General features: G+C 31.3%; 1 protein-coding gene across 1 annotated transcript; it reads left to right on the forward strand.

Moving 5' to 3' along the window:
• Positions 1 to 127: 127 nt before the first annotated feature.
• On the forward strand, positions 128 to 27,429 carry LOC143225087 (gamma-glutamylaminecyclotransferase-like). Its single transcript, XM_076453828.1, has 3 exons — positions 128 to 564; positions 13,489 to 13,811; positions 23,543 to 27,429. The coding sequence occupies exons 1-2, from the start codon at positions 360 to 362 to the stop codon at positions 13,809 to 13,811; spliced, it is 528 nt and encodes a 175-aa protein (XP_076309943.1). The 5' UTR covers positions 128 to 359; the 3' UTR covers positions 23,543 to 27,429.
• Positions 27,430 to 27,965: the final 536 nt, after the last annotated feature.

Below are 27,965 nucleotides of genomic sequence, written 5' to 3' on the forward strand. Positions count from 1 at the left end.
TTACATATATGACATTTTTATTTCTTTAACGTCTAATAGATGACACCATAACAATTTCTCAGCATTGACTAATGTTTAATAACATACTTTTTACTTTGAATGTGCTAAACTTTTCCTTGTATTGTTTTTCAAAACTTACTGAAAATAATAATAGTAATAATTACGCTTGCCAGTTGGTTTCAAGTTAAGTGAAAGATACAATGTAAAACACATCTGTATAATTACTGAAACTCATTTTCATTTCTACGAAGTTAAAATATAGGCAATTGCAGATAATCTTTGTTACAAATGATAACATTTCGAAACGATTAAACTCATTGTTTTCGCGTGACAATATCAAATGAATAAATTGTAGGATAATGATGACTTCTGAAAATTATCACTTGGTTTTTGTATATGGAACTCTTAAAAATGGTGAACCTAATTTCCAGTGGTTATGCAATACTGACCACGGTTTTGCCAAATATCTTGGCAAAGCCAAGACTAAGAAACAGTGGCCGTTGGTTATCGCTTCGCGATACAACGTTCCATACTTACTATACTGTGAAGAGAAAGGAAAAGTAAGTAATTCATTTTTATTTTATATAAAACTATGAATACGAACAAAGGGCTGATTTACAATTTTTCTACGTTCTTTGATCAGACAAGTTAATAATACAAAATAATCAGTTTTTACAACTGTATAATATGTTCCCATTGCAAGCGGAGTAACAGAAGTGCTTACAATATTTTACTCACTTCATCACACATTATATATGATTTGTAGTTTTATTTACAGAAAATTACAAAAGAATGTTTTAAGTTTAAATTTTGTGTTTTAATGTGGTTCAACAGTGTGATGATTTTTGTGGTAGACTGTAAGGAAAAATAAAAGGTTTATGTTAATTGATTGCCACACAATACCATGTATTAAATCTTTTTTTTATAAATATAAGTGGGAGTATAAGATTGAGTTAAAGCAAAATTATACTTTGAAGAAATCTTTTAACACAGACCAAAACACGTACAATAAAAGATACAATGTTAAGGTTTTAATAAACGCTTTAGGACAAATTAAAATAATTATTTTCAGACATTTTCATAAAAAAAAATGTACCTAATGCTTTGAACAAAGTTTGATCTTGAAACAAGAAAGTAGTAAAAGGATATAGAACTTTCATGAAATACACTTAATTGTGTCATAAAATACCATAAGTCAGTTAAAAGTGAGGAAGATAATTTTGATCATATGGAATAGAAATAATATAAACATTGTTGAAATAACATAACATATAATGTTTGGAGACAGCAAGAACCTTTTTGTCCATCTTGGTTGTCTCTCATCCTGTAATGTATTATAAATTTAAAAACAATTTTTTAAAGCTAACCCTCATCATTCATATATAACAAGCTTTCTCTTAAACTTGCTTAAATTTACTGCCTCTACAACATCTGAAGGCAAACCATTCCAGAGACCAGCTACCTTGAAAAGTAAAACTCTTAGCTAAAGACGAGTCTTACCTTTTGTACCCTAGTCTTACTGTTTTTTTTTGTTAGTTATTAAAAAAACAAATAAACATCAATACTACCAATTCCTTTTACAATCTTAAACACCCAAAATGGATCTCCTCTAATTCTTCTTTTTTCAAGAGAAAATAGTTTAAAAATTTTAATTTATATTCATATGACAACCCCTCCATCCCAGGCACCATTCTAGTAATTGTCCTCTGAACACTTTTCAACATTTCAATGTCCTTCTTAAATTAAAACAGCTAAGACTGAACACAATACTCTAAATGTGGGCTAACCAATAACCTATACAATGAAATTATAACCACTTTAGCCTTGTATTCAGTATTTCTGCAGATACAACCTAAAATTCTATTTGTCTTAACACTAGCAATAGCATATTACTTTGATGGTTTAAGAGACTTATCAACCATTGCACCAAGATCCCTTTCTTTCATGACACTTAAGTTTATTCCCATCCAAATTTAAAATCAAATTATAAAAATCGAAGTTCATTATCTTGTATTTATTGTAATTAAAATCCACCTGCCATGTATTTGTCCAACTCCCAAAATAATCTAAATCCTTTTGTAAAGCAGCAGCATCCTCTTCACAGTGAGCAACACCAAAGACCTTAATACCATCGGGAAATTTAACTAACATGTCATTGATGCAAGTCAAAAGGAGGAAAGGACCTATGATTGAGCCCTGAGGTACCTCATTTGTGACATTAATCCAATGTGACTGAACTCCATTTGTAACAGCTCTTTGCTTTCTTCTATCCAGTTTAACTTATCCCTTCCACTTATAGAAATTTTTTTTACAATTTTTTTATATGGCATCTTGTTAAAGTTTTCTGAAAATCCAGATACACCAAATATACACCCTTACCCTCATCTACAAAAGTAGTAACATTTTCAAAAAATGTAAAAATATTTGTAAGGCAATATTTTCTCATAGTGAATCCATGTTGACAATCCAATAAAATTATAAACTTTGTTAAATGACTGCATTTTTTACCAAATTTTCCAAAACATTTTCTACAATAGTTGTAAGGTTAATAGCTTATTTATTATTCCTGGGACAGTTTTTATTACCTTCATTGAAAAGAGGAGTTACATTAGCTGATTTTTAACCGTCTAGTACCTGCACACTGTTCAAGGACTTACAAAAACTAGAAGCATGTGGCTCACATATTCAGTGTTTAAACTCCTTCAAAACCTTTGAAAAAATATTATTTGATCCAGTAACTTTATCATGTTTTACACTTCCCAATTTTTTCTTGTCAAGCTCAGAATGAATGTGGTCATCTTTTTTTCATCTAATATTAACTATTCTAGACAAAGAAAATACAGGGTGGCCTGTAAGTCCATACCCATCGATATATCTTATGTATTCATTGTATCTGTGTGCTGTCACCAGTATTCTTGTGCTTATGTACCCATGTACTTGTCACAATACGCTCTTCAAGTGTAAATAGGCTTGCATCAGCCATATTTCTCTGAGAAAAAAAAATTTATAATGCATGTGTATTTGAATATAACATAACATATGGATGGGTAGGGACTTACGAGCCACCCTGTGCATTGTAGAGGTTATACAAAACTGGCTTTTGGTAAATGATCAAGACGTTGACTTGTTCCTTAGTATTTTAGCCTTGGAACTGACCTAATTGATGTTAAACATTGCTGTCCCTTACACCGACTTGTCAAATATTTTTAAATTACATTTCATAATACTCTGCTAACTTAATTCAGACAGACTTGATAGGTACTTGTGTACAATTCTTTCTACAGGTGGGAAAATACCCTTTAATTTTGTAAATGTATTTCTGTGGATGAGTAGTTATAACTGAATATGATATCAGAGCAAGTGAAATTAATTTAAGTCTGAATTTCAGAAATTCTGTAGTTTCATATTAGGCTCACAGTACATATATCTAAAATATAATTCATAAAAAGAAGAGTATAATTTCTGAAATTATCCTGTTTGAAGTAAGAAGTAACTGACTCTGAGGTATTGTGTAGCTATATTTATATGAAACCATATGCATTAATAAACTGCACATATGTCGGTATGTACACAAATGCACTATATGAAAATGAAAATATCTTTCAAATTTGGTAAAAATATTAAATTTTACCTTGATGGTAAAAACATTCTGCATGGGATAACAGTGCCACTTTGTAGTCAGTATTGAAAAATTAGGATGTTGCCAGAATGTGACTAGTTAGCCAGATGTTGGATCATTGGTGCAGCAAGTAGTTTGGTGAATATAGCATATGGTGTTTTACCTACAGCTGCAGCAAGTACATTAAAGTAGCTAGGTAATTATATTTTATTCTTCTGAAAGATGAAGAGAGGTATGTTGTGGTTTTGTTTTAGAAATAGCATAGACCTACTGAGTAATAACTGAGGGCAGTTGCCTTGTGATTGAATGAATAGTATTCAAGATATTAGGCAAGTTACCACCTTAAATACTGTATTACATGTAAATTTTATAGAATGGTAAGTATTATAATAATACATTTAGTTTATAGTTTGAGTTTATACATTCACACATGTTTAGTTTTTTGAATCCATAACTCATGAGTAACAATGTCTGATGTACACATTGTTAGATCAGTTGGACTCGGATGATAGCATAAATAGGCAGATTGATTTATACACCTGTGATCATGAATATAATTTCTATTCTACCATGTTTATGAAGTGCATGTTCAAAATATAATGCTTTTTATTTTAATTTACTTAAGTATTATACAAAAGTGATTTCCAAATATGTCATGAGGTCCTCGGCAGAGAAAGAAAGCTTGAAAGTTGCAAGCTTTGTGGCACATGTTTTGAAGATTTTCAGTCTGTGAACACACAAGCCAAGTATGGTCATAAAAAAGAAAAAGTGAAAATTCCTGCTTTTTTATTGTGTTTAAAAATATGAATATTGCATTTTGTTGCTTTGTATAATAATAAAATTAGTGCATAGAAATGCTATGCAGAGGGAAAATGTGTATATGGATATTTATGAAGCATTTCTTGATTTTAAAATTTGTATTTAAATGTTCGATAAGTAGATTATGGTTTTCTTGTACAGATTGTATTAAATGTGTAGGTTGTTAAAATAGAGATTCACTGACCTGGGTATGAAAATGGTTTTGGTGATTGGTATTGATTGTTTTTAATTCAACATAGGAATGAATGCTTACATGGAATGCCATTTCCACAATTGTGGAAGTGACATTTCTTCCAGCCAAGGTCATATTAAAGGGAAAAGCTAGTAACAACAAAATTACTATCACAGAGTAGACAAACATATTGTCAACATACTTAATCAAACACAGTGGACCTATTTTGTTGGATAGTACTAGATATGTTTTGAATTTGGGAAATAAAACTGACTGAAGATGGTATTTGTGTTTCTTGTTGATTTCCCATCTCCTAATGATGTTACAATAATAATGACAAACCTGATGGTAATATTCTTATTATTTATCCTTACAAAGTATGTTCAATCAAATTAATAATGGCAGATTTAAAGTTGTGTGGGTCCTATGTAACATGTAGTTTTATATATAATAAAATTATCAATGGGTCCCATTAAGACCACAGGTTCTGAGATTGAGCCCCATCTAGCCCCTACCTAAATGTGATACTGCATAATAACTATGGTTATTTAACATATATTTTGAATATTTTTATGAAAAGGCACTACCGTCATTATTGCAGTGTTTGTTACACCTTCAACACATCACATACAAGTTAAATTATGACTAAGAGCCTACATATGGTGCTGTACCTAAGTATCACTACTATTACAGTTTCCAACCTCAAGTAGAATGGTTACTTTTAAGGAATGTTTATAAACAATCAACAAACTTTCAGTACTGTTTTTTTTTTTTTTTAACAGTAACTGCCTGATGTTGCCACTGCTATTTCTATGAAAACCATACTTTGGGTGTGTGTGTGTGTGTGTACAGTATGTATTTGTCTGATGTTACTTTAAAAGGCTTATTACAAATAATAATGTATTTTTGATGAACAAATATTTTAAAGAAAATATTAAATTAAATCTTTCTTAGAATATTTATCAACTCTTGTATAAATTCCAATATTTTTCAGAATTAAATATCTTGGAGATTTATCATATTGACTCAAACTACCAGTCAAAAATGGAAAGTTTGGAGAAATATGTCTTGCAAGATCATGTGTGACTTTGTCTAATTTTTTTATTTTTAAATAAATCAATCTAGAAATTTAAGCTGGGTAACAACTTTTTTAATATACATTTATTTATGAAGTAAATTTTTAATTAGAAGCATTTTTATTGTAGTTTAAGGAAATTTTTTTAATTCACTGTTGATTGTATAGTTTAATTTGTTGCTGAGTTAATATTTTTGCTTTTCTCTGAGATAAATTTGCTTGCACAGGTACATGCAGAGTAAAAGACTGATAATGAGGGTGCACTGAGTATGTTTATCAATCTAAGTTGAACAAAGAGATTAAGGAAGAGTAAGATGCCCTTTGACCAACAAGGTCACCTATTTACTTTGACCTATTTACTAATGAAGCTATCAAAACATTAAAAAAAACACCTTTTCACAATCATGTGATTATACAATGAAAGCTACCTCAGACATTTTTACTTCTCAGTTTGCTTAAGTGAAGCCTATCTCATCATTTTTAAACAGCATTTTCTGTTAAACTTATCTCATAGTTATGATCACTTTCCCCCCCTTCTCAGTGTGATTTTCTCCAGTATTCCTTTAGTTAATTTCTAAAGTTATTACTTCTACATTACACAGAATTCTCATGAAAGATCTGTTGTTTTTTTTACTTGGTTGATAATTCCTTGTATCTGCATTACTAACATTTTTTTTTAAATTTATGTTACAAAATAGCATTACTGATAGCTACTACTGTATACTCTCTGGTTTTTAAAAAAAATTTGAATTTCTTGCATCATTTATAGTGTTTGTTTTTCTACTGTATACAAATTTTCATTGTACATGTGGTATGTTCTCTAAAAAACCTCTGGATCCTTTCATACCTTAATGAATAGTGAAAATCTGAAGTCGTCTTGTTGCAGTTATGTCCAGTTGATGTAGACTCACTCTGAATGTTAAGCCTTCTTCCATAATATTTGTGACACATCTAAACTTCCTTCCTTTCTTATCTTTACATTTATTGAGCAAATGAATTTAGTGCTTAGGAAGCAAGTCAACATCAGCTGACATACCTGTGACAAATTAACTTGAGATTCTCACTGTTAATTTGGGTATGAAAGGACCCTGGGGTGTTTAAAGAATTTACAAATTTATTTCAGTGCTAAATACCATTAATAGGTTTTTTTTACTGATTACTGAATGTTTTAACGTATTTGTAGTTACGATTGTTTTTATTATTTTCTGAAAAAAAGTTATCACAAATAACTAATTTGTTTTGTTCACAATATAAATATTTTTATACACTGTTTTTTTATTATTTCAGAACTTCTAATTTCCTGTTTGACCTTTCAAACTGTTCAACTCTCAAAAATTATTGATTCTTTACATGATTAAATTTATCCAGCATTTTTTATTTTTGTGGTATATCCAGCTCAAACTGAATTCCCCTCAATTTACAATGCTAAAATGAATGCTTAAATTTAGAGTAATTGGTCAATTTAACAGTTGGTGAACATGTTTATCACAAAACAGAACCTAGAAATAACTTAAATTCATGAAAGTAAGAGACTGGAAATAATGTAAAACATGAAATAAATGATCTTTATTAAAGTAGATTTGACACAAACACAGTCTGTACTTGCCTTTACAAATGACAAATTGTCACATTTACTGAGTTCTCTGTAAACCTTTTCTCAGCCTGCTTACTTAGCAAATATATTTTAGATTTAAATTCATCATTTAATCTCAAGAAATGTTGCATTTAATCAAAACAACTAATTCTTCCCACATAACTGATCATTCTCATTCAAACACAGATAAGGTTGTAACCTTAAAATACCATTTGCTACTTGTAATTCAAATAAAGATTTTTTAAATTTGAAATGCTGTTGTAAGTTGATTCAAGCTTCTCCAACCAAACGGTTTTTCTGAATAGCAGAGATACAATGAAAAATGTGTACATTTCACATATCAGAAATTCAGTAGTAAAATGTAAGAAATAAAAACTTGTCAAGAAAATTATAGTGAATGTTTAGAGAGAGTGTTATATCCTCTTGGTTTAAAACATCAATTTTTATTTAAGAAATGAGTCAAAAATATTATAGTAGATTAAATACTTTTATGGAGTACCATTCAACATGGTACTATATATTTGATATCGGAGGTATAAACTATTCATTTTGTACATAGCTCATTTAGCAGCAGTTCATGGTAAGAAAAGAGGGAGTACCAGATACAAAAGGATACTAAGATAAAAAAAAAAGTAGATATGCATTTTGCAGGTCATAGAGGTTATGCAAGTGGAATATGCAAACTTTGTGATGGACAAAAGTACTTTTGTTCCTTATGTGAACATCTTTCACTAATACAGGTCATGGTGCAAGCCAAACTGACATCATTAATACACATGCATATCGTGTATACAAATAACTTTAACTCAACTTATTTTTTGCATACAACAGAAATGCACATTATCTAAAAGCTTACCACATTTCACATCAATATACATAGTAAATTCAGAAGTATAGCCAGTATTTCTTCCCAAATATGGGGTCATTAATGTGGGAACAACATGTATAATATTGTCTCCTCTACCTAGTTAAGGGAGTTAACATATTTTTCCCAGAAATTAATAATATATCTTCACAGTATCAACCAGTCAGCTCACTGGTAATATCATGTGACTGAAGAAATCATGAAACACTAAGTTAAAGAAGGCAGAGGTAACAGTAAGGTCAGACAGTTTGACAAAATAGTTCATCAAATATAGCTTATTCCTTTCTGATAAAATTATTTAGGCTTTTTTAACACGTTTTTGACATGAGGTTATGGTCCTTGAACTTTTCAATTCATAATCTAGTTCTCAACCCAATTTTTTTTTCAGCTTCATCTTTTTAATTCTTCTTCATGTTATAGTAATTGACAAACAATTCCTGCACACATAGGAACTTTCTTAATTAACTACCATTTGCTTTAGTGAAAATAGGGTAAAAAATTCAAGGTTAAAATCCTTTTAAAGTTGTTGGTAAAAGTTTTTGAGAAGTTGCTAAATGTAGGTTTGAAGGTATGAAAAAGTTGATAAATGTTTGCCTTCTATTTTAAGAATGAGAATACTATTCATGATGTTTTTGACTGTTTTTCTCATATACTCTTCTACTAGCTGGAATAAGTTAAAAGGATTACTGTATTTGTAGCAGAGTGTCAGTCACTATGGCAAAAAGTTCAATGGATACTAATACAAGTTGCATGCTATGTTTCTTTAGTTACAGTAATCCAGTTATTGCACCTTTCAGATTCACAGATAGCAACCAATAGCCTGTTGTAGACAAGTCAAGTGCTCAGGCAACTGAGCTAAAGAGTCAATTTTCTAGTAATTCCAAGCAGATTATTCTTAAATGCCTTAAAAGTAGTACAATCTCTACCTCTCTTCCTTTTATGGATATGCAAGGACTAACCTGAGTTTTATTTCAGTATTGTAGGGTGACGACAAATTACTTGATCATCAGTTTTTTTGTGGTGACCTAATTTGTCCATCTCTGAACAAAAGTGAATCCAGGATTTCTTTTACCACAGACAAATATTTTATCAACTGAATTTAAGTAGTTTTTGTCAGTTTCTAATAAATCACTTTCATGGAGCTAACAAAGAAATTCTCTAGGCTACAATTTGTGACATTTAGTGTAATTTAGAGTAAGCATTTTAGAATTTATTGTTTCCTTAACAATTAATTTACATAAGACAAGTTTTAAAATGTGGGAAGCAAGAAGACTTTTTGGTTAACAACTTCGAAAGATTTAACAAGATTGTTGCTGCTGCTTTGGTTCTGAGAATTAAATACCACATATCATTTAGCTTTATCATTTCTTGCAGTTTCTTTATTCATGTTATTAATATTCAGATAATCTTGTCTTTTAGAGGTTTTTACAACTTTATACATCTAAATTATGAAAGGAGAGGACATGGCTAAGGTGTTAAAAAATTTACTACTGTTTATTTAATCTCTGTTCATCTTGAGGAAGTAGGTGATGTAAGAAAATCTGAGAATATGATTGAAATACAAACCTTGTAAAAGCTGGATGAGATAAGCACCCCTAATAATAATATCTTTGTATTAGAATGAGTCCACATTTGGGGCATTCTGTGCAGGTTTTTATCCCCTTATTACAAATGAAACAAATTTATTGTAATAAAGTAAGCTTTGCAGTGCCTCTAATCATTCAATCATCATTGATGCTGGACCAAAGTTTACTAATGATGAATTGAGGTTCCAACGATTTGTATTTATTTGATAATAAATTCAGTTGCATTATCCACAATACAATGTACAAAGCCATTTTTTTACAAACTTAAGGATTGACAATTTTAGCACAAAAATTAATAATCAAAGCAAATTTTCAGTTAACACATACCAACAATCAGACATTCTTTTGCTATAATTGAGAACCCTTTATTACTTAGTTATTTCACTGATGTAAGTTTAGCTTTTCCTTTCATTAAGAATTGTTCTAAGCTTGCATATCTTTCTGTTTACAAGGTACATCTGTGTTATCGACAGAAGTACTTTCATGTTCATAACTTATAAATAAAAAAAACTTTGTTCTATGTTTCCATTTATCCACTTATGTGATGATCTTCTAACAGAGAAAATTTGTAACAATTAACAAACCACTCAAGATCCCTTGCAGCAAACAATGCAATTTGGAAATAATGCTCTTTTCCACCAAGTCTGTAGCCTCCATTGTGAAAATTAGTTCTTCATGGAAGCCAGATAAGCTGTATTGTTTTATCATCTGTTAAGATAAAATCTCTCCTTCAGGTTGATCCTCACAATGGATGTTGTTCTGCTCTCAGTAACAAACTCACACCCACAAAAACTATTCAGTACATACTATAATGACACTGAACAAATGGAACATTTCTTTTAGACTAGAGAACTTTGTGATCTATAAAGACTGTGCCTGATGTACATGTACTTATGCAACATAATTAAATGGCACTGCCATTCATTTGGGTATCAACCACCAAATATGGAACTTAACCAACAATTATTGTAGTATAAATGTAAAGAGGATATATACAGACAGACTGCTGTGCTGATTAAAGTTTGAGACTTTTTTCTTGAGCACAGAAGTTAAAAATGAGGAAACATGATTCAGATGGAGAAACTTCCTTTTAATGTAATATTTATTTTCTTGCTTTGTGGGTAAGGGAGGCCCTTCATGGGTTAAATGACTTTACCTTATTTTTTTTGTCTCTTAAAACAGTGATAACCAGCAAAGGATGCTGGTCTTTATCCTCCCCCTTCAACTGATGTAATGTTTAACATATTAGCAAGGTAAGAAATTGTTTTTTAAGTGGCATTAAGAATTACTGATAACTTCCAATTCTCAAATCCTTTAAAACCAAGCTTAGACTTGTAGTTGTTGTGCTTAGACTGTATATCTTATCACAAAATCATCCTTTGCACTTTGGGTATTCTAAAGGGAGACAATTGATCAGATCTCACTTGGTCAGGCAAGAAGAAAATGGCCCAAGTTTACAGTGGTAGTTGTTGACTAACTGTCTTCTCTCTAGTCTGTCAATTATAAATTATGGATGAGGAATCATTTGTGTAGTTTTTGAATAAAACAAATCAAACCTGACACAAAATAAATGCAATACTCACAGTACAGTGTTCTTGGAATAGATCTCTGAAAATGAACTTCAACACTACATAAAAAGTAGCCAAATTAGTAAATCTTATATCACCATTATCTCCATTTGTAAAGTAAATATACTCTGTAGGTGAAAGAGACTTAAGATTGGATTAATTAGAGTAATTATAATAAGTTCACTAATACTATTCATATGCAAGTTCTGCTGTTAGCAACAGTCAGTATACAAGGAAACTGTTTTAAGATCCTTGAACTTTTATTAAATTTGGTTTTCAGTAACTTGATATATAGTGTTTAATTTTTCTCTCTGGATTTTAATGTTTTCTCAATTTAAAGTGTGGTTTGAGTATTGAGGATTCTTGCTCTTAAGCATAGATACCAATATGTCCATGGACAAATTTATTTTATTTTTGAGTTTGTTCATTTGTGATCTGACTTATTAGAGACGGTTGTGTGTTCAGCTCTTTGGGAGATCAGTTATAAATAGAATCTTGTCCAGTATCATGTCTGTTGAATTCCAGTTGGCCTGATGAGTTTTGGTATTTGGATGAAAGACCTTGTTGACAATGGATGTAGTAGGCTTAGTGTAGTTGAAATATTATTTAATTCATTTTTACTTTCACTCATAAGTTTTTATAATTAAATAGTTTGACTAACAAAAAAAGCTGCATGTAATTGTTTGCTTGAGACGTTAGCAAATGATCCTTATGAATTGATGGGGCATCTGTCCTTCATTTGTTTTCTTATGTAATGAAAGGTACATTGCCAATTTTCATGATAGATTCTTGTTTGCATCTTAATACTAAAGCATTTTTTTGTTTTTATTCATTCTTCCTGCACAGTACTATAGATGATGAGATTCTAGAAAGAAGTTTAAAACTGTGTGTATAAGGCTGAGAAAGGTATTGTTCACTTGAGGCATTATGGGTTAGGTTTGTGAGAGATAGCGAGTTCTGCTTTTATTATGGTTTTGTTTACTGTTCATTTATTACACCTTCTGTCACTTTGTTTAAATATGAATGTTTAGTTACATTTAAAACACTTTCATCTTCCATATAGAGCAGTAAATTTGAACATGTATGTATTATGAAACTAATACAAACTTCCCTTGGTGGTGATGTATGAATATTAATGTTGTGAATGTCATGCAGACTTGTGGTAATATTAGGTTGAGGAATAATTCGTGAGCGTTTTTAAATAATTTCATTCAAGCATTACATGCAAGACTATACAATACTTCAATGCATGAACACATTACACCCAAAACATTTATTATGATACTTTATTTCATGTAATACCTAGGTATATAGTATGCATTGTTGTAAACAAAATTGCAAGAAATTAAATGCGAAAAGCAGATGGTGTCAAAAATGCTCGATTTTGTCCACTTGACATTCCATTTAATGAGCTGAAAATGAAAGCAAAAATTAAAGACATATGAAAATCAAACACACAATTTATTAGAGCAAAAAATTATCTACCAAATGACATGATATATTTTGCGAAAGCGTTTCATTTATGAATATATTTTGTTAACTTGAAAAAACGCTCACGAATTATTCCTCAACCCAATAATTAGCCACATGAAATGTAACTTTGCAGTATAACCCCCAAATAAAAACACTTCTTTGATTTTGAAAATGAGTTATTAGATATAGTGAGAAAGAATTGTTGCTCAATATTGTTAATAATATTGAGTATCAGTTTGATTTTCGAAGATTGTGTTATTCTGTAGTATTTAGGTTTTTACTTTTGGTTCTGTTTCATAATTATTTTGATATTTATTGAAACTAATGACATTTGAGATTTATATTGTTTTTAATGTTTGTACCTAGTTCTGTTTAGGAAGTGTTAAAATTTGTATTCTAGTTGTTTGAAAGTTTTGAATTTCTAATGTTATATTTTAATAAAGGTTTTCTTCTGAACCTGACTGTAGCAGCATTTTGTTCAGAATGTTACAGGTTTTGGAATGATTCCTGTCAGTTTTAAGCATTTTTGTTGGTGCTAGTTTCCATTATATTGGCAAATATGTATTAGAGAATGGTGGTTGTTGAAGTTTTTAGTTGTTTATAATCACTTCATTTGAGTTGCATGTGGCTTGAAATAAATAAAACAGTTTCTGAATGTTTTAAAACAGCAGTAATTTGTTAATATACAAGTTTCAAATTTAAGGAATTTTGTTTCAGATTGTTTTGGAGAAGTTTACAAAGTAAATGACAGAATGCTACAAAATCTTGATAAGTTAGAAAATCATCCAACTTACTATGAAAGAATGCAGGAAGATGTATGTATTATCCAGAGTTGTGAAGGCAGTGCAACAACTGGAGATTGTAAAGAAAATTGTCTGAGAGTTTGGATGTATTTCTTAAAGAATTATAAACCAGAGTTGTTAAATCTACCTTATCTTGAAGAATATTCATCAAAAGGACCACATGGACTAGAATATGTCGAAAGGTACAGAAGAACTGAAGAAAATGCACATATTTCAGAAGTACAATTTTATTTTTAGGTATTTATTTCATGTTTCACAGATGGTGAAATTGTAGGCATAGTACAGAAAGTAACTTTTCATGAGCAAGGAATGTGCATTTGTAATACCTTAGGCTGCTTAGTAATAAATTTAAGAAATGTCATTTAGCTATGAATAGAGGGTAAAAAGAACGTTAAACCTGTTGTATTTTAGCTACAATACTTTAAGTGTTTAGTGAGAGAGTTAGTTTTTTTTTTAAGTTTTTATCTGAGAAATTAAAGGGGGCAAAATTTTTATTGTAGTAATGCATTTATGGTTAGGATGTGGATTATGTTTTTAGGATTCTATAAATCTTGTTTAGGTAGTCATGACATTAAAATCTGTTGTTAATATGATGTTAACATGTAAGTCTACTGGACAACCTGACTGATCTCTTACTGATAATACTGATAAGTATTGAAGGTCATGAATTACTTTTTACCATATTATCTACAAATATAAATGTTCTGTAGTCCCGTTTTCTTTAAACAAAATTTTATTAATTCTGAATTTCTGGACCATTTGGTGAAGTTGGAAACATGAAGAAATATATTTTCAAATATATCATATGTATGTATACCATATAATGTAAATATCAGTATTTTGTAAAGTAATAACTCCTGAGTCTGTAAAAAAGAAATTAATTTTGACATTATGACAATTTATTTTAGTTCTCATGAAATAACTAAGTAATCAAACCTATAACAAATATTATTGTGACTTATAAAACTAGTTACACAGAATACAGTGTTCATAGGCAATGTATTTCACATTGTTAATCATGCAACAGGTTAGTGGGAGAACATTATTGTAATTATGAAAATACCATTATTGTCAGAAATAATACAGAATTGGCTGACCTTACACATGCAGGAAATAGCAACATACAAAACTATGAAACATGATAATTATTATTATAAAAAACTGTTACCAATTGCTGGCAAGTGTGATAAATATTGAAGAAAAGTATCTTGAATGAAGAGCACTTCATGTGTACTCGACCCAGTTGTGTATTTTGGAGTTGCATGTTCTGTTAAATACGTTAATAACTTTCTTTTACTGGAATCAAGATAGCCTTGCTGACAGCAGAGACAAGTAAAATTATAATCTATATTTGATGGTGTTAATGGATAAATTGAAAGTTAAAACAAAAGAAGATTATAGGTGACAATTGGGATTAAAAACACACATCAGCTGTACCGTGGGATATGCCCTATGAAGAACATTTTTTGAATTGATTTTTAATAATCAAAGAATATTTACCAATTTATAGTTAGGTAATAACAGGATATGTAGGAACTTTATATAAGGATGATTTATTAAAACTTCACCTATTCAGATAGTTTCAAACTATAACATAGTCTTCCAACCATTGTTTTTCATGATAGAACAGAAAAAGGTTGCTAAAAAAGGGCACTAGTATAGAATTTCTTGCAGCACCATCAGTCTCACCATAAATATTTCTCTTAAGAAGAAAATGAGATTTCTTTGTGGCAAAATGCTTCACCACCAAAAATACTTATTTGTGGATATTAAAATTGTCAGTGTTATTGAAAACCAACTTAGCACTCAACTGTATAGTTTCTTTTAATTGTATGTTATGTTTTTATAATACAACTCAACATTAAAGCCAACACAGTGAACATTATCATGAAACTTCATTTAATTTAAACCTGGTACTCAATGTGTATTTATTTGTGTTAAGTCTTCAAAAATTAAACAAAACAATCAGTTAATTTATGATTGTATGTTCCAGAGCTAGAAAATATATGAATATTAAGACCATAAAATTGCTCTGAATGGTTAACTGATGATGTAACATTCAACTATTGTTTCTCATGTAGTTCTTTTTCATTTTAGTAGATAACTTTAATTTCACTTCTATTTTACCAATAAAGTAATAGGTATAAACTTGTTGAATTAGTTAAAATTTCTTAAATATTCATTTTTAATTAAATTTAGAATATTAGTTTCTTTATAAGATTTATAAATAATATCACCATTGTTTTTACTTAATCCCTTTAAAGCTATTAATTCCCTTGAACTTACAATTATCAAAAGAAGTGAGAGCCATACCACTGAGTTCTGATATTACTAAAAGTTTGACTATAGTTAGATCAAATTGATTGCTATAATTGCAAACACTGTTCATAACAAACAAAATAACCTTCAAACCTTAACTTGTTTACAAGGCTAACTTTCAAACCATGAGTTAACTTTCTTTTCAGTATCATTTAAAACATACTCTGAATAATAAAAAATAACATCATCAGGCTATTCTGTAAACAAATGTTTTGCCTAACTGTTGCTTTAAATTAGCCAAAACCAGTTTTTGATAATGTCAGAATTGTATCTTATTTCAATAAAATATTGAAAAAGTAGAAATCAAACTAATTTTCTTGGTTTTCAACATCTTGAGTGCTTCTATAAATTGAATTGTCTGTTAAAAATGTAATATGATAGCCTGAATATTAATTACTTTTACTACTACAACTTTTATTTGTTACTTTTAATAAAGGTAACTAAGTCTGTAGTTGGAAAACAGGAAACTTTCATATTTTTCATTATGATACAAATTTACAGTATAGAAGTATTATAAATATATAATGGAAATTAAATTAATGTTCAGTGGGATATAAAGGGCTTAACCTACTATATGTACTTGTATATAAGATGAAACTTTATATATTATAAACCTTTGAGGAACTTTAAGAGATGTTAATCTTTACACATGAATGAAAAAAGGTTGTTGGTAATATATTATGAATAGTTAGTTTCTTCTCTAGAAATGATGTTGTGTGTGTTTGTGTATGACAGTTATTATAAGACAATTGTAATCTTCTTTCTTCCTTTTATATACCTCCTTCCTTTCAGTATTTTGTTCCCCTTCCCCAGGAATTAGGGTTTATGCTGAGCATTTTATATTTCAGATACTTGAGTATGCTAGCATGCCTTGCCCTCCATGGGCTTTGGATCAGTTTGCTTTAGTGTACTATCAGGCTGAATTTTCATTCATTGATTCTTATCAGATTTTGCCTGTTTTGGGCATAGACTCTTGTTATCCTGTTAGTTTATCTATGATACTTGTCTGCCATCCACCTCCTTTTCAAGGTATTCCATAAAGATCCTGAGAGATTTTCAATGTATAACCTCTCCCTGTTTACATCCATGTTGGCACATTTGTCTTTTTCAGTCCTTTTTTACACACTTATGGTTTCTCTGTTGTTGGGACTTTCTGGAGAGAGCAGCTGTATTTTTCCAAGTTTGTTTACTACCTACTTATTTTCAGAATTATGCAAGTCAGCAATCAAACCCTTCATCTTTGGTTGATTTTTTTTTGTCTCATTCTGAACCGAGACAATCCCCTAATACTGTTTCACTTCCCAGCCTTTACCAGTTCCTACCTTTAGGGATTCCTCTACTTGTTGTATTATTTAAGAAAGATGGACATGTTGCCAACAGTACTAGTGATTATCCTGTGAGTTTCAATTAAGTGAAGGTTCAGTTGACCAATTTTGATCTCCTATAGCATGATTTCAGAACAGATATTTGGGTTATTCAAGTATTATGTGAGGGAATTGTCATTCACTTCATTTTTCTTTCTCCATTATCTCGGGTACCTATATCCTTTTTGTTGTCTTGGGATTATGCCACTAGTCAATGTCTGTTCAAAAGGGCATAGAATCTTCTTTCCCATAAATCCTGCACATTATCCTTCGGGTTTTTATTCCAGGCTGTTTGTGATACTCAAAGAAAGATGAGAATTAGCAACCTATTGCCAATTTTAGATTCTGCCTAGTTTTATCATGGAGTGCTTTCTCACTATCAGGTGGCCTTTTTCTCAGCTCTATGGATCACCAAGCTAAACATCTCAAATGTTTTTGTTACAGGGTAGCATATCAATTTTACACCCATCCCTTGAGGCTTGCTTCAATCATGTATGAGTTTTGTTGAGTAGTTAAGGCTTTTGCCTGACATATGCATATTTTGGGGTTGTGCTTGCACTATTGCATGGATGACTGGCCTCTGTTAGCTCATTCTGAGCTAGAGTCTGCTCAGCACAGTCATTTGCTTCTTTTGAAGGTAGCTTGTGCGGATTGTTAATCAAGTTGTAAAGGTTATTACTTATACTTATCCAATATATTGCCCATTTAGGTGTCTTTTTCAATATTCATCTCAGTCATACCACACTTTCTCCTCTTTGACTCTATTTAAGAGAGCTTTCAGTTCTCCACCCACTTACTGCACATTTTATTACTACTTGTAAGGTCTAATCACTTTTGGGAATGTGGTCTTCAATGGAAACCTTTATTCTCTTGGTTTCAGTCCCTTTATTGGACTCTGCATGATCAATGGAACCTTGCATAAGATCACTTGGATGCTTATATTTCCTTTCCTCCTTCCTTTAATGAGAATCTTCATTGGTGGTTGGACAAGGCCCACAAATTGGTGGGTGTTCTGCTTTCTTCCCCTCATCTGGATTTGTTTATCTTCATGACTGCTTCCCTGCACAGCTGGGGAGAGTGCATCAATCAGGAGGAAGCTTCAGGTCAGTAAGACATTTGAGTTGGAGACTAGATATCAACATTGTAGAGCTTATGGCCATACACTGTGTTTTGGATCATTTTTTTTCTAGGAATTGCCTGGTCATGATCTATCCTGACAATTTTATGATGGAAGATTATGTCAATCCCTAAAGCAGCACCTGTTCTTGTTCCCTTTGTGGCTGAACCTTGGATCTTCTTTATTGGGTCCACATGTTCAGTATTCATTTCTTGTCATGTTACTAGTGTATTCAACATTATTGCAGATTGTATTTCCTGAACAGAGAAAATGTATCCAGTGCAGTGGTCTTATGGTCTTCACGTTTTTCAGCAGCTATGCCTTTGGTTGGGTACACCTCACCTAGATGCATTTGCCACATTCCTCAATACCAAGTTATATCTGTTTTGGTTGTCAGTTCTGCATCTACTTGCACTGGCTGTTAATGCATTCAGTCAGGATTGTGCAAGCAAATGCCATTATGTGTATCTTCCCAGTGCAGTATCAATCATCTACATCACTCTGTGTCAAATATTTGTTATTGCTCCATACTGGTCAGCACAGCCATGGTTTTTTTAGCTGCTCCAGCTCCAATTTGCCTTACCATTAACCCTTCCTTTTACTCAGCCCTTCCTACCTTCCATCCTCATATCTGGTTTTTATACAGCCTTTGGTAAAGAGATTCAGATTTCCATGGCAAGTTAATTTGTTTTTAGCATGCCCTATTTGACTTTCCTCTGTAGATGTTTATCCTCATAAGTGAAATGTTTACTGCTGTTAATCTTTGCATTAGGGGTTTTTACCTGATTGACTCACTACTGTTGTTGTTCTTAAGGATTTCCTCACTTTGCTATTTGATCAGGGGACTTCTGTCTCCTTGATTGCAGGTTACCAGGTTGTCTTATCATATACTTTTCATTTTCCTGGTACTGTAAAGTTCTTACCTTTACTTATTATTATATTGTTTCCAGTTTAGTTGACCTCTTTGGTGCATGGTCCTTTCATGGTGTGTTGTCAATGTGGTTGTTGACTGCCTTACTTGATCTCTGTTCTTGTGTTTTGATTTTTTGTTTATCCATTAAGAGTTATTTTCTTCTCTTCTTGGCCTGTGGATGTTGTCCTTAATACTTATATCCTATCAATGTTTCACATACATTGTATCATTCTTCATATGTTCTCCTTTATCTGGATTGATATTTCCTTCCAAAAACTTTGATGGCTCATAAGGGTAATTCCTCCATCATGCCACTTTCCCTTCCTTCCATTTGTATTCCCAGTTTGATTTGGATATACTACTACGTCTTGAACTTGATCTTTATTGTTATACTGCCTACATGGCTTCCTTCCATGGTGCCCATTCCTACCTCTTCATCCCAAGGAAACTATTTCCTTTTTGTGATTTTTTTCATTCTACCCTTACCAATTGGGTTAGGCTTGTAATTCAGTTGGTTTATTTTTCCTTATCTCATTCTTTCCTTAATTTATTCCAGATGTTTTTTCACAAAGTTAGATACTTTACCTTGTCCCTGATGTCTCATCTCTGTTGTACTTTGGAAGAAATTCTTCAATAAGCATGTGAACCATACCTTGTACATTCTACTCTCAGGATTTGCTTTGGATAACTGTATCTTTGGGTTATCTTCTTCCATTTTTTGCCATTCTTCAAACATTGTTGAGACTGTGACTGGATAAGTTACATATCTTTTTGTATATATACCTTTTAATTTTTAGGGACATGCCCCCCTTTTTTACCCTTATGGATCCTGCTCTTTGGTGACAGGTACCTGTCACTTACTTAAACTTAAACTACTTAAACTTAAACTTACTTAAACTAGTCAAATCTGCACTGGAAGCCCATAAGGAACTCTCAGTTATATTATCTATTGCCACTAAATCCATGCTGTTGAAATGGGTTTTGTAGAAGATTGCTTGTATTTTTCCTTGTGATACCTTTTCTTTATTGATATGCCTATTCCATACCATACTAACCCATGGATGTCATAGATAGCTGGCCATCTCTGTCATTTCCTAGATTGAATAAATTAGGAGTAGTCTGCCTTCAAAATAGTTTTTTGGGTCACCCATTACACACACTCTCCAGTGTTGAAGTTCCTTCGAACTCTCCACCACATTTCTACTCTCTCTTTACTTCAAGTGGAGTGGAAATCTTTACTGTTTTCCAATTCCAAGCTGCTTGGGCGTTAGATCATGGATACATCATCCTATATATGATGCAAACAATACTCCAACCTGTTTATAGTAAGACAGTGGTGATCTGTTGGTGTGGTTAACAAGATGTATTTCAATATTATGCCCTCTGAACAGGTTTATCTGAGGGGATATTGTAGATTTGGAGTGAATCATGAGAACATTGCAGCTCACCTTTTTGATTGGGATCCCTCATCCTACCCCCACACAGATGTTGGTTCCCAGTGGCTTGGTCTTGGTTTCAGAGATGACCAATCAACATTAATCATGACACATGTATTGCAACTGTTTCTGTTCCCTTAATTAGTTAGATTCAAGCTCACTGTTTCTATGTTTTGGGACATAGGGTGGAACATGTAGGTTTCTATGGTTCTTCCTCTAGAAGATTTCACATACCAAGGATGTTACTGTGTTGGTATATTTCATAACACAAGGACATTTTTCTTATTCCAGTTATCTAAATGCCTGGTTTTCAGGTCAGTAAAATATTTTATCCATTTGTTATCACGTGTCCTCTTCATGGATTAGTTGGTATGATTTCTCCTTCTGGTCTGCTGGACTTTATGTTGTAGTTGACTTATCAATGATGTGATCATCTTTCATACCTCCACATGGATATTGGTTCCCAGTGGCTGTTTGGGATTGTAGTTGGCTTACCAGTGGTATGAACTTCACCATGCTCACACATGGGTGTCAGTTCCTGGTGGCTGTGTTTGGGATTGTAGTTGCCCTGGACACCATACACATTGAGGCACATCTTTTTTTACTCTTACCCATATTAGTATTTTCTCAGGGACTGAGTTTCCATTACCAGGTGATTTGGATCCCTAATGTACATTTGTTTTCTCCATTTTGGGTGCGCTTATCCACAGTTTCCACTCGTATTTGTAATGACTATTTCTACACTGGCATAAAGTATGCTTGGTAAAGAAGCAGTGCAGTTTCCCATGTAGAATCCTCTACTGTGAAAATCTCATCTTTTGGGGCATTATTTGGATACCTTTGAAGGATGCTTCTTTCTTTCCCTCACACCATTCCTTCCATAGTTTCAATGTGAGGTTCTAGTCACATGTGTAAAAGAAGGTAAGGTGCCATATTGGAAGTTATAATTTTCCTGTATTGAAATTATATTTCTAATAAGTTCTCACATTTTCCACTCTTCCTCCTTACTGAGAATCGGTGCTTTCATTTTCAGCCAGAACTCAAAATGATAGTTCAGTAAAGAAAAAAGAACTAAAAAACAATTTATTCTTATTGTCACAAATGTTTGAAAAATGAGAATAACAATTTCCCTTTAGGAATTACAAAACAGTTCAATCAACATTAAAAAAAAAAAAGAAGAGTCCAACCAAAAATGTCTTGACAGGAATACTGTCAAATGAGAAGTGATAGTTTAATAGAATCCAATAGAAGGTATTGCATGTGTCAGGAGGGTATTACTTGTCTATTGGTGCAGAGTTGTCACGTGATCATTTACATGTGAGATGCAGTTTAACCACATTCATCTTTGGGTATTTAAGAGTTCAAGGCTTGCGACACAAAAATAGTTATATATGTGAGGAGAGAGGTAAATATCTATTGGAAATACATTTTCAATTTAGGAAATTTATAACATTTTAAACTAATTACACAAAATTTACTATTCTACATTCATCAAAAGGCTTTAAATTTGACTAGTGGAAATAGTGCAACACTGAAATTTATTACAAGTTGGTGGCTTAAGAACGGAATGAGGGATGCAATTCAACTATATATTTTAAAACAGTTGACTTAGTTGTAAGTATGACAGATAATCAGCCTTTAGAGAACTGTGTATATATATACACACACATTATGTTAACAAAATTTGGTGTAAAGACTTCAAAACATTCATATTACTGTCTTTTAAGATATTGTAAAGTTTCTTCTTAAATACTAGTAGTTCAGTATTTTGAAACAAGAGATTTAGTTGTATAGTTACCTATTAGTTGCTATTATTAAATATGCTAATTTATTATATATGCGTGTAGAAATTATGTTGAGATTATGGCAAGGTTCATAATGTGCAGAAAGTTGGGTTGTAAATAGCAAGGTGAAGCCTGAATTATATATTATAGAGATACGAGAAAAGGTCATGAACCTAATTTAAATAGATGATGAATAAAGAAAACATTAAGTGCTGAAAGGTAAAATATCCAAATTATAAATTTATTTCAGACATACTTATATGCATTAGAGATTAGTTTGTTAATTTAAATTATATGAAATGTATTTTTGTAATCACTCTAGATTTACTTATTGAATAAACTATGATGTTCTTTCAGTGAATTTGCCAGTTGCCTCAGGTCTACAACTATTTTACTTATAGAATGAAACTGGAAAATACTATGAAGTTGCTCCTGTAATTTTGTAACTTAATGAAGTTTTAGTTTTATACCTGTAGGGTGTTTTAAGAAAGTTTGCATAACCATAGTGTGTAAGGTGCTTAACTATGCATTTATGTTAGTTCTATTTTCAAAAATTCAGTTCTGTTGTAGTTTGTTGTGCTCTTGCCACATTTTCTCTCTTTTGTTTAATTAATTAAACATGTTTAATATTCTTGTTTTACACTTACCTGTGAATTTCCCTGTGAATGTAGTCTTTGTACCACTGCATATTAGTGATTTTAACTAAATTTAATCATTAGGTATGTGCAGTGAGGATACTCAATATTTTTCATTGTAAAGTACAACTAGTAAGAGGACTAGAAGAAGCAACTAACTCAACCAGCTGTATCTTTAATGCTTACAATTTTACTTAAATGGTTAATTGATTAGACATGGAAGGAGAGAGAATCTAAGTTAAGAATGTTATGAATATGGATGAATCTCTATAATATTTATTTATGCATATGTTTTTGTATAAGTAATTCTGTAAACATCTTATCAAGAAGACAAATAATTCTTGATTAAATATATTAGTATAGTATTTGTTAATTAACTACAGTATTTTGTTTCTTTCAGTGATGACATAAGTGACCCTGAAGATATTTGATGACATGAAGTTCTTAAACAGCAAGAGAAAAATGTAAACTGAACTAAATGTAGTAATGTTTTTTAATGTTTTGTTTGATTTTTAAAGATTTATTTTTTGTTACTTCTAAGTTAGCATCTATAGGCTAGTTAAATTAGAAATTAATAATATGAACTATGATTACACATTTCTTATGCCATATAATGTTAAGTAAGAAATGTGTAAAATGTTTGTCTTACAGCTTTTCTTTTTGATGTTGGAAATATACTGTTGTCAAATATATAAATTATACCATTGTAGTATTCTTAGGTGAAACTAATTTCGTCCAAGAGATTTATTGTGAAGTAATTATGAATTATTTGAATCTGATTGAGTTTGTGAAAACAATTTTTCATTCAAAAGATTTGCCTTTACAGGAAGGACTAAAAGCTAAAGGCTATTCAATTTATATGAACTTGTTCCAGATTAAGAAAATGTTGTGTAATGTTATATACTTAAAAATATAACATTATACTTTACCAGTATGATTTAGGCTACACATGTGACTGATGGCCATTGCTGTTAGAAAATATGGAAGCTTGTAACCTCTAGACATTACTCAAAGAGCCAGTTAAAAAGGGTTTTGTGTATATTTACAAATGTTGGTATTTGTTCAAATGTTAATTCTCTAACCAAGAATTCAAAGACAGCTATAAACACTTGATGGTTTGTTAGGCAACATTCAAGAGTTGTCAGATTTTTTTATTTATTATTAGCAGAAATTATTTAATAGTATTTGAATAGTAAATGTGCATTAAATTTCATGCATAAACCTTGATTGTTTGGTTTGTGTAGTGCTAGTTACATAAAAAAAAGTTTGTGTATTGAAAACCACACACACTATTAAAACATTATGTAGCAGAACATTTGTTTTTTTGTAGTAAACTATTGTTATGGAGCAGAGGGAATAAGTACATTTAATGTAGGCTTGCCAACTTTTCAATATACATACTTAAAAACGAAAGTTTTAATATATCAAATGTTGTGCTGTATTATATTGTTTTCTACACAGATAATTGTCTATTTCACCTCCAGTTCAAACATGTTTCTCCTGCAAATCACACTGACAAGTTTAGATGAATTTTTAAAGGCTTTTATTGCACAGTTATAAAATCAGAACAGTTATGATAGTTATGGAACACTGCTTTGTACAGGTTATTAGTCTCTGTTTTCAGGTGCATTACTTAATTGAGAGTTGCACATTTACAGACTGAATTGTTTTTTTGTTTTGTTTTGGAAGCTGCAAAAATTTGAAAGAAGCTTTTGTTGGGTTTTTTTTATATATATAATCTGAGAAATTTGTTAAGCATTCCAGGAGCCAGGAAACTGTGCAATTCCAGGAACACTCGTAGTAGTAGCTGCTTTAAATGCTTTGCTTCAATAAAATGTATTGAATGATTAGTAACCAAATTATATTGTAACACAAATATGAAACATGAAATATATGCTTACATTAATTCCTCCTGACAATAATCTTTAAGAACAGAAAATATTAGTTGGACAATTAATTACACATAATGGAAGAAATAAACCACAAGACAACACATGTTTCAAGTGTAACTTGAAAAGATGTATTTCCAAGAACTGCAACAAAAGTCAGTGGAGCATAAAAACACTTCTTATAGGTTGTCAACTAAAGGGAACTGTTATAAAGGTGGGAAACATGAGCAATACCTTGAGGAATCAACACAAAGAAGACAATACTCTTTAAAAATGAGTCTTCAAGCTCAGCTTGATCAAAGTTACGACAAAAACTAATCAAACATCGGAAAAAGGACTTAACTGATATTATGGGTCAAAGCTCAGTTCATAATACAATACTCTATATGTTTAAAATGAGATAATACATTTATTAGTTAGTGAAATTATTAGTCCCCAAATCCATGAGTTCATTGATGGTAAGCCTTACATTAAACTGAATGTCACTGATTATACAGCTACAATGTTTTGACTTGATTTAGTAATGCAAGTTTTTGGAAATATGGAAATATTGAGAGACTGCTTTTGTACAATACATCCTTTATGGGTACCATCTTAATTTTGTAATGAATGCATATCCAAAGCTATGGCTCCTTTAGTATGCTTTAATTTTATTTTTACACTGACTGATGCTATGTGGTAATATCTAACTTGCTACACAATGATCATTCAGGTTTGTCTGTATCATGACATACTTCATTTACAATAATGAACTATGCAATTTTTGGATACCCAAATTTTGCAAATATCACTGACAACACTGGAGTTCCAGTTGTGACATGACTGCTGTGAGAGATGTGCTTAAGTGCTTTCACATGTCATGGGGTATATAATTGAGTTTACCACAATGTTCTGAATAATACTGTCATTGCAAGGATGAGGAAGATATTGTTTATTTCATTACTAAGTAGAACTGTCTAAAGTTTTGGCTTTTTTCTTACCTTGATGAGAGTTCCATCTAGACTTTACCAAGCTGATTTGAGTAAACTGTCATATACATCAATGTATGCTCAGAAAAAGTAACAACAACAAAAATATACAAACAAGCTAGAAGCATTTTTATTTTTTTCCTTGAGAGTGAAGTTAAACAAAACTTTTAAGAAGTTAAAATTAGAAATGTTCATATTTAGTAGCTTTGCTAATTAAATCTTCTGTTTAGTAAATAAACTTGTGGTTCTGGAGATAACTTTAAGACAATCATGAGGCAGATAGTTAAGTGAAGGTATCAACAACATAATAACTTTCAGTGCTTTGATTGGGTTATTGCTAAAGACAAAGCTATATAGTTGGTTGTCTGTGTTCTCCCCACCTTGAGTACCGAAACCAAGTTTTTGGCATTGTAATCTTGCATACCTGTTGCTGAGGGACTTTTTAAGACATCAGACTTTTTCTTTATAACCAAAACCCCGAGTTAGTAAAAATACATCCACAAAAATATTTTATTTGTGACTCGCATCTGTCTATTAATACTTTTTTTTGCTAACGTATGAGGAGTTTTACTAATCTGATAGCAGTATTTTTCTATGTGTTTCACCCTGGCTGTTACTTGTTTTGCTTTTTGTTGTTGCAAAAAACATGCTCTGGTTTGTTCAGTTTACCATTGGTTTTAAGATAGATGATTAAAGTCCACTATTTGGTCAGATAAAGTTTACATGAAATATTATGAATAGGTGATAAATTATTTTCACAATCTACCTTCTATCTGCTCTTAGTCAAGGTACTTTTTCTCTTCAAAATTATGAAATGGCTTTGTGCAGATAGCCTTTGTGAAGGTGTACTCGAACTTGTAAAATGAAACTTGGTTGTAATTAGCCATCTAAATCTGTCACGTGGTTGATGTACAACTGATGTTAGCTTGTTAACAACTTGAGGTTTTGATTCAACAGATGATAAGTGAAATTTGGTTATAATGTTAGAGTTAGTTTTATCTTGAGAAAGAGACTTACAGAAACACCAAAAGTTTTACTTTTCATCACATCAATTTGAACAACCAATGCAAATTTCAGATTCTATAGTCCTACCCACCATGTTCCATATTTTGATGAAATTTGTAACAAGAATCAAACATTTTAGTTAATAGTACTTTTTATTTTGAACAGACAAGAAAACTGAGTATTTTGTTTTTCGTTTGAGCAATATCATAAACAAGAACCAACCAAACAAACTCCAGAATGAAGTAGTTGAAATAACAACGAAATGGGTTTTGCAAGAAACTTATATTTTAACCAGACATACGTATAGTTTTTCTATGTCACGTAATTATTATGTTTAAGCTTGTTATATATGTAAACAAATAGAATTGATTTTTTTACCTTGTATTTTTATAATTGAGCTAATAAATGCTGCTTTTTTTTTTAAACTGACCCTATTTGTATCTGTATGAAGTAGTAATTGTATATTGTTTGTTTTTGAATTTCACGCAAAACTTCACGAGGGCTAGCCGTCCATAATTTAGCAGTATAAGACTAGAGGGAAGGCAGCTAATCATCACCACCCACCACCAACTCTTGGGCTACTTTTTTAATCCAACGAATAGTGGGTTTGATCATTACATTATAATGCTCTCATGGCTGAAAGGGCGAGCAGGTTTGGTGGGATAGGGATTCGAACCCGCATCCCTTAGATTACGAGTCGAGCACCATAACCACCTGACTGTGCCGGGCCATATTTATTTGTTAAATTAGATTTATAGTAGTTTAACAGCAAGTTCAGTGTGAAACTGACAGAAATTGTTATTTACTTACCTTATAATTTGGCGGATCTGTAATATAGTTTATAATATTAAGAACCAATAGCACTGAAAAAAATCTCTAAGAATTTACTCGTAAAATGTGAAAAACTTCGTGAAATAAGACATTATCAGCTTACGTAAGGCTTAAATCTCCGGAGAACCGC

Source organism: Tachypleus tridentatus, chromosome 9, assembly GCF_004210375.1.
Source record: "Tachypleus tridentatus isolate NWPU-2018 chromosome 9, ASM421037v1, whole genome shotgun sequence".
Taxonomy (NCBI): Eukaryota; Metazoa; Arthropoda; class Merostomata; order Xiphosura; family Limulidae; genus Tachypleus; species Tachypleus tridentatus.